The 8,644-nt window shown below is 35.8% G+C and overlaps 1 protein-coding gene across 1 annotated transcript; it reads right to left on the minus strand.

Annotated features, from left to right (window-relative positions):
• Positions 1–4,096: 4,096 nt before the first annotated feature.
• Positions 4,097–6,943, minus strand: LOC128193481 (protein Iojap-related, mitochondrial-like). Its single transcript, XM_052866911.1, has 4 exons — positions 6,600–6,943; positions 6,385–6,472; positions 4,947–5,044; positions 4,097–4,353 (listed from the first exon to the last, which is right to left on the minus strand). The coding sequence occupies exons 1-4, from the start codon at positions 6,882–6,884 to the stop codon at positions 4,282–4,284; spliced, it is 543 nt and encodes a 180-aa protein (XP_052722871.1). The 5' UTR covers positions 6,885–6,943; the 3' UTR covers positions 4,097–4,281.
• Positions 6,944–8,644: the final 1,701 nt, after the last annotated feature.

An 8,644-nucleotide genomic window follows, 5' to 3' on the forward strand; every position in this document is an offset into this window, starting at 1 on the left:
TATGACTTTGTTGAAGTTCCTCTTGGACCGAGAGAAAATATCTCTAAATGTTTGGTCCTCTGGTAAACCATCGGAATAACAGTAACATGAGTTGCATTCTAACTATTATAATATGTGACCGAAAGACGAGAGTCCTTGTTATGCAAATCATGTAAAAGAGACTGAATTATTGTAGCTCACAAAGGGTGGAATGCAAGGACATAAGACAATAAAATGGTTAAAGCTTCCTACACCCTATCAAAAGCTTCCGAAAAATGTTTCCATAAAAAGAGAGTTTTCCTATGCAACTCCGCTTTTTTCGATTTCCGGTTGCAACAACCAAGACGTATCTTCTTCGCCGCGTCAGGGCCGTGTCTAGCCCTAAAAACGGTGTCCGACACCATGTCGTGCACGTCCCCGAAACGTGTCCGCGTCAGCAAAGTGTCGAAAGCGGGGAAGCGCGGCCTCCCAGCCGTCTCGGAGCTTCATAGGGAAGGATGAAATGTCGTCTGTCATTTGGCCTTAATTAAAAACGTGAGTAGAAGGTTCCATACACAAATTGGATTTTACTTCTAACAAAAGAACAAAAGAGAAAGAATGTGCGGATAGTTGGAAGGGGGAGAAAAGGGAATCAAATCAAATTGATTGATGCGCGTGAGTGTTACAGTGAGAGGTGTGGTGAGAGGGAGAGGCTACATGTAACATTCCAAATATACAACAATAAACTATATATTAGAATAATCTCATTAATAATAATTCAGTATAGTTTTTTTACTAATGAACAAACGCACAAGGACGAACGTTCATACAAACGAGTTGCAAAATTAAGGCCGAACATAAATAGTATCTGACCGAACGGTTTACAGGAAACAAAAATACCGAACGGTCGAATATAACAAAAGAAATGGATAAGGTGGTCGAACGACCCCTCTATCAAACACCTAATACTACTAGCCGAACGTTCTACCGTTCGGCCTTCACTTCCACATCTACGAGGTTCGCATCTTCCAAATTTTCTTCTTCCAGCGCCTCTTCAAGTAGCGCACTTCCATCTGCTCACATCCACACGGATGATCATTGCAAAGACAAGGACGGACGTACAAAGACGAGACAACACAAGGAAATACACAGGGTAAGCTTAAATAATTTAATTCATATATCAACATAAAAATTAAACATTTCAACAACACAAGATTAGTTCAACACATATAACTATACGAAAACTATCACTAGACGGACCGTCCGGACTGTATGAATCTGTGTAACTACAGGCGTTCGCGCACCCGGGTGATGTAGTAACTGGGATACCCTCAACAGCTGCCACCCGAGGTTAGCCCTATCAGTCCAAAGTACCCCTAAGGACTAGGACCTCCTGCCGTTCCCACACATGACCTACCCTCCTCTACGTGAGGACGAGTACTCACGGAACATCAGGATAAACTGCCATCAGTAGCATAACCCCAATCATACTTTACCAATTCCAATATTTAATACATGAGTCGTTCCTCCCCGAAACGCTCGCTCAAAATCCACAATCGTTTAATCATCTCATATACTCTTCATCATTTATTATCCATCATTCCATATTCAGTTTTATCATCCATAGGAAAACCATCAAATACCGAACGTTCTGTCCTCAATAAGAACGAGGACGAACACTATGGACGGGACCAGAAAGACGCCCGTTCTAGATCAGAGTACGAACGACAGAGTTACGATCGGATTTGAGTAATATCAGGTTCCAAGTGACGAACGTTATTTATCATGTGAATCAGTTGAATGAACTGACTCTTGTGAGTTCAAACCAATACTTCAAGAAATAAACCGAGTGTGGAGGCTCTGGGCCAAATACTTCAAGGGTAGACGCATCAAGACGTTAACGAACCATATTTAGGATAGTTCTCATACTGAAATCCACTGCCAGTCAATGACCGAACTTGGTAAAGGAAAGTCCTTCTGAAATTGGACGTACGCTATTTCATTTAGACTAATTTTACAAGAATGAATACGAGCGCTCAGTATAAGACCGAGCACCACTTAGAGCGAGCGCTAGGTGTAAGACCGAGCACTTCTCAGTACGAGCGCTTGGTATAAGACCGAGCACCATTTATAACAGTAGACTTGATAATTATACTAAGGGACTTTCGAAGTAGTGTTTACGAACGAAAGAATATACTATTACATATATATATATATATATATATATATATATATATATATATATATATATATATATATATATATATATATATATATATATATATATATATATATATATATATATATATATATATATATATATATATATATATATAAAAGAATGGAGTTTATCAAAGAATACCAGATACAATAGTGCTTGGTCGAACGCTCAAGCATAGTATTATAACACGAGAACGCTCGTCCTCAACTAGGGTTCTATCCAAATGAAAGAATCCCATTTTTACTATGTTCACCAGGAAAACCGAACGGTCAATGACCGTTCAGTGACGAACGTACTTTTTCATATGAGACTTTCATATCAGAATTATTTCTTTCCAACAATCATTTCTTAATATATATACTTTCATAACTTTATACATTCCTATCAGATTTAACTTTCATACTTCACACAATTCATATCACATAAATCTCATATAACTCATACATCATACAATAACTCAACCATATTTCATTTCTACTCATTAAATAAACGAACGTTCATGAAATCCATTCATATCAACCATCATATCAGTATTCATACTTGATATATATATACATTCACCCATTCAGCAATATGCATTCATTTTCAACAAGTGTACAACAACATACAATTAAATTAGATAAGCTTCACTTACCTCTAGTGTGAACGGACGTCCTACAGTCTGCAACTTGGTTTGCAAAAGAACTAAGATCCCTTTTTACCCTTAACGCTCAACTGCTCTATGAACCAAAATCAAATAACGAACCAACAATGATTCAGAACTACAACTAAGGATTCATGAAACCAGAATTTGATTTGCATGTTGACAAGAACGACAGGTTAAGGAGGAGAAAGCTTACCGATTTCAGAACTAGGAAATGATCGGTTCAAAATAAAGTTTATGACGCTGGGAACACTTCTACGATTTCTGAAATAATGATCGGAGAAGAGAAGGATGAGATACAGTAGAGAGAAGGGAGAGTTTTCTAGAGAGAAGAAGGAGGAAGATGGAAGATCAGATTTCGGAAAGAGAGTGCATGCAGAGGAGAGTGGAGTGTTTTTCTGAGAAATTTCAGTTTTGCTTCCAGCGCCGAACGAACGTCCTCTCTTCGGTGGACACGTGCTTTCCACTACCGATTCCAGACTCCATGCAGCGTGACACCTGACGTCCGTTGGTGAAGTGTCTCGCTCTACAGTCACCACATGCGTTGTTGAGGTGTTTCGCTCTCCGGCTGCCACGCGTACTTGTACGTTATTTTCCAGGGTCTGACAATCATGCTATCTCATAAGACTTGAAATAATACATTATTTCATTGATTAATTTATTATGTATTGTTAAAAATAGTCATGCAAATACAATAAGTAAAAAATATATATATTATTATTTTAAATTTATTACAAATGCAAGTACAGTTAAACTTACAACTGTAAATTCTAATTTTAAAATGTAAAAATTTAAAAATTCTAAATGAATTTAGAAAATATTGCCAAATTTTGCGACATCAAAGTTGTTAATATACATTAAAAAGAGTATTTAAGAAATAGAATTTCTTGAAATTTTTATTTAAAATTAACTTCTAATTATTAGCTGAAATTTTTTCAAAATAATTTACTTCGTCAGAAAAAGAATTCAGAAGTTAGAACCATTTCTAAAGAGAATTATCTGACTGTTAAAAAAAGTTAAAGTTGATTTTTATATTGAAAAATATACTTTCCTCCGTTTTCATCACTCTAAGTTGAAAATATTTCATTCTTTTAGCCATTTTCCAACTCAAGTAATTTTTGTCACCTAGGAGAATGAGATGTATGTTTAATATATATATTTTCTGTTTGTAAACAGGTTTTTTAATTCAGATATTTATGTAGGTGATGTAAAAGTCCAGGCTCCGGTAACGATTCATGACTCACCAAAAATAAAAGTGGAGTGCATGATGATGGACAACTTCAATGTTACCTCTTTTCTATCTTTACCATTGCAGCTAGACAACCCTAGCAAAATTTGTATTCAAAACAACTAAAATAACAGATCAGAAACCGTGATATGTATACAAACTTCTAAATTGTCTAGATCAGATGCAGTCAGAAGCTACAGTTTTAAAAGGTTGTTTACATTGAGACACTAATTAAGCATTCTTTTGTGCAGGTTTCTTCGAATTGTTTTTTCGACGAACCTTCACCAAAGCTTTTTGTAAATCCTACAATCAGTAAAAAGAAAAATGATCATTCGAATAATTCATCCTACAGTATTTATCTCAAGAATACATATTCATCATCATAATAAAAATAATAAAGACATATGTCTATGTAATTGCTCAAGCGCAGTTGAACCAAGCCATATACACTAACATAAGCCTAATCAGATAACTCGCGCGAGCCCCCAAAACCCATCGAATGCCTGCTCTAAGACCTCTACCAAGAATAACTTAAAGTACCATTTTGAACTACTCTTGACACAAACTGGTACAGGAATTAGCCTCAATCACAACGCCTAATCCATAGGAAGATTTGGTGTGGCAATACCATCATAATATAAATCCAAGTAGTGAATGAATGTTAAGGTGGCAGGCACAGAAGTAAGAAATGGTGAATTCCACTTAATGGTTTTCAAATTGAGTTTTATTTGGTGCGCTGTTATCTACACTATTAACCAATAAAAAATTTGGTAGGTATGACAGTGTAAATATAAGCTATAAATCAAAAAATGATTAAATAGTAAACTTGTAACAAACCCAAACTATATCTAACTATCTTACAACTTAAAACGAATATAAGCTAGCCTCGTACTTACCCCATCAGGTTCATTTTGAATTGTCCCTCGGGTCCAAAGACCCTCCAAATTGTAGTAAGCTCTGGCCTTTTCATCAAGTGCATGAACTATCACTTTACCTAAACATAAAAAAAAAATGAACCAAAAAGGGAAAGCAAGGCATGTTAGAACTATAAATCCAATAATTGAAAGTTTTCATAACATAAAAAGCAATGTTCACCGATCTAGCAAATCCTACATCACCAAAAATAATAGACTGATAGAAGGAAAGTGACATAGAAAGGACCTATTAAACCCTAAAGACTAACAAAGTAATTTTTTCCCCGAAGCCTTGTCAAGCCACCGCATGCGCTGAGCAATGAAAAGTTAACATGAAAGAATCACTAAATTGCAACACCTCCCGAAATAGATAAAAAGAATTAAACCACAATGTTAGATTAGTTGTAACAGACAAAATTCAGTTAATTCTTCAATAGAAGAGTCATGCATGTTGAGGGGCAGGCTCACCCACACTTTGGCCAATGGGCTACAGGTTATACTGCCCCATGCAGATTGACGGACTTAAATGTCCAGCCTACCCACACCTTTTTACAACACCAGTCTTACCTTGTCATCCCTAATCACCCAAGAATGGTAATTCGCTGGCTCCATTCACCAGTGAAGAAACTGGAATAAGTGCAAGAAAGAAAATCAGAGGTTGTAGAGTGTAGAAACTGATACCATGCTGAGACTAAACTCATTATCTTGTTTGATTTAATGAATATCACGCAGAGCAACATACGCTAAGACAATAATGTTGTGGAACCAACAAGTTAATTTAACAACTTTCTAGTACTAACGAACTAGTAATTTGTCAGGTAGATCAATTAGCTAGGATAGAGTATAAGTCTCCACTTAAACTGCATCAGTAGCTCTCTGATGTGAGTTTCAACCAGTATCTGCATATTGGTTTACTAATTTATAACATCACACAACATCTATCGTGTGGATGGAATAGACCTCTCTGAAAAAGAAGACCACATTAAAGATAGTAAACTAGTTCTTCGTAAATATTAATTATTGGAAAGGCCTGTGAATACCTAACATTCCTAAAAGAACAGAACATTTAGCAAATGCAGTCAAGATGCTAATTCATGACATTGTATATGTTATCAGCCATTATCGCTACTGCAATTTTCTTTACTTGGAGTTCTGTTTGGACAAATTTCTTCAAAATGACTTTAGGTGAGAAAAATTAAAAAAGAGAAGGTAAGTTAAATTAGCTCATTGCACAAAGTAAAAGATAAAAAAAAAACAAAAACAAAAAGTTATATAAGAACAATTCTACAAATTTGGGTATGTATAAATTAATTTTAACCGAAAAAAACTATCTATTGAAGAAGATTGTCCAAACGACCCCTAATGGATTTTCTAAACTCAACAAAATGAACACAAAAATGATTACAAAAGCACGAGATACCAGAGTCAATGATTATCCACTTTCCTCCCTCTTCCCCTTCTACACTCGATAGCATCATTCGTTCAGCTCCTCTCTGTTTCTGTTTGGCCTGGTTAATTACACAAATACACATAAGTCGGAAGAAAAACAAAAATGAAAACCACTTTTGAGTTTCAATCAAAAATCAATAATGCAAATATAGCGATAAAAAGGACGAAGGAAGGAGGGTGTGGTGCCTTGTAAATTAGGGCTTGGGCTATGTTCTTGACGTGCCAGGTGGACCTGCCAGTGGCGAGAACCATGAAATCGGCCCAATCGCAGTGCTTGGGAACCGGTATCACCTTAACGTCGTCAGCTTTGATATCCATCAGAACCTTCTCGATCTCCGGCAGATCCAGAAGGCAATTACGGCCGTCAACGGCGGACAAAGAATAGAACCCTACCTTCTTCTTCCATGGTTGATGAAGAAGAAGGGCCTCTGAATATCGCAAACACGTTCTAGTTCGAAGAAGCCCCCACATTCCAGTTCCACGCTCAAATCAAACTAGAGCACTACGAGTGAGTTTGTGAATAACCCTTGGTAACACGACGACGCCGTTTTCATTTCTAGTTTTTTTTTTTCGCTGCCGTTAATCTATCCGCATTTCCAATTTTTCTTTATTGTATTTTGGGTTGAATTTGATTAAAAGCATTAATTAAATCGTTAATACCGTTTTGTTCATATTATCAAATTGTGTATTGTAATCTTCTAATTTTTTTTATGATTCTTTTAATTAAATCGGTAGTAATTTGTTTAGTGGATAATAATGTGATTCAATTATTCAATCTGACATATATATTTTAGCATTCTTATATCATTTAAATAGTACCAACTTCTGTAACATCCCAAAATACAGTAATTACCATAATCAGAATGAATTACATTTAATCAGTAAAACAGTGCAGTCTTTACACTAAGATTCGAGGTTCAAAAAGCCGAACGGCTTAACGTACAACAATTATACAAATACAGCATTAACAGAATTTCAGAGACGAACGGTTTTACAAAACTTAACCGAACGTTCAAAATAGAACTGAACGACTAATAAATAACACCTAGCGAGCGCTCTAAGGCTCGGCTTTAACTTCTACTTCAACCAGATTAGCGTCTTCCAAATTTTCTTCTTCTAGCATTTCTTCAAGAGACGCACCTTCATCTGCTCACATCCACACGGATGATCATTGCAATGACAGGACGAACATACATAGACAACAAACAACACAAGGAAAACGAAAGGGTAAGCTTATGTAATTTAATTTATACATCAACACATACAATAAACATTTCAATTCACACAAACACATAATTCAACATTTAACATCATCCGACATATATATATATATATATATATATATATATATATATATATATATATATATATATATATATATATATATATTCTAGACCGATCGTCCGGACTGTATGAATCTGTGTAGTTACAAGCGTCCTTGCACCCGAGTGATGTAGTAACTGGGATACACCAAACAGCTGCCACTCGAGGTTAGTCCGTTCTTACGTCGCCCATGTTAACTTATGGACTAAGGACCTCCTGCCGTTCCCACACATGACATACTCCCTGTACATGAGGATGAGTACTCACAGAACATCAGGATGGACAACAAGTCTTAACTTATCCACAGTCATACTTTACCAAATTTAATATTCAATATAAGCAAGAGTTGTTCCTCCTTGGAACGCTTGTTCAAATTCCATAATCGTATAATCATTCAACATAGTGTTCACACTTCAACATCTTATAAATTATCATCATCTTTAGCTTCAGTTTTAAAAACATAAAATAACGAACGTTCATACTTCTGAAGAACGAAGACGAACGCTAAAGAATAGATTTAGAAGACTCGTTGTCAAACAGAATAAGACCACACATACTTATATGAAGAACGTGACTGCTACTCGAATCAGTTGAATGAACCGACTCTTAGAGATATAAAATCAATGTTCAGAATAATTTAGGTACAAAGACTCTAGACCGAATCCAAATGGATAAAGATACAACAAGACAATTATTTAATTATACTGAGAACAATTTTTTTAAAGGGATCGACTGCCAGTCAATGACCGAACGCGATAATATACATTTACTAATAATTTGGACGAACGCTATTTACGTCTGTTCCGAAATCAAAGGTACGGACGAGCGTTCGGTATAAGACCGAACACTTCTTAGGACGAACGCTAGATATAAGACCAATAATTAATTAGAGTGAACGTTTGGTATAA

This window comes from Vigna angularis, chromosome 8 (assembly GCF_016808095.1).
Source record: "Vigna angularis cultivar LongXiaoDou No.4 chromosome 8, ASM1680809v1, whole genome shotgun sequence".
Lineage (NCBI taxonomy): Eukaryota > Viridiplantae > Streptophyta > Magnoliopsida > Fabales > Fabaceae > Vigna > Vigna angularis.

Bases quoted from the DNA above. Each gene is read 5' to 3' on its own strand.
- LOC128193481 (XM_052866911.1), bottom strand. From the start codon at position 6,884: ATGTGGGGGCTTCTTCGAACTAGAACGTGTTTGCGATATTCAGAGGCC. The intron at 5,045-6,384 runs GTATCTCGTGCT...TTTTATGTTTAG, and splicing joins GTGGATAATCATTGACTCTG to GTAAAGTGATAGTTCATGCA. The intron at 4,354-4,946 runs GTAAGTACGAGG...TACTGATTGTAG, and splicing joins TTCAAAATGAACCTGATGGG to GATTTACAAAAAGCTTTGGT.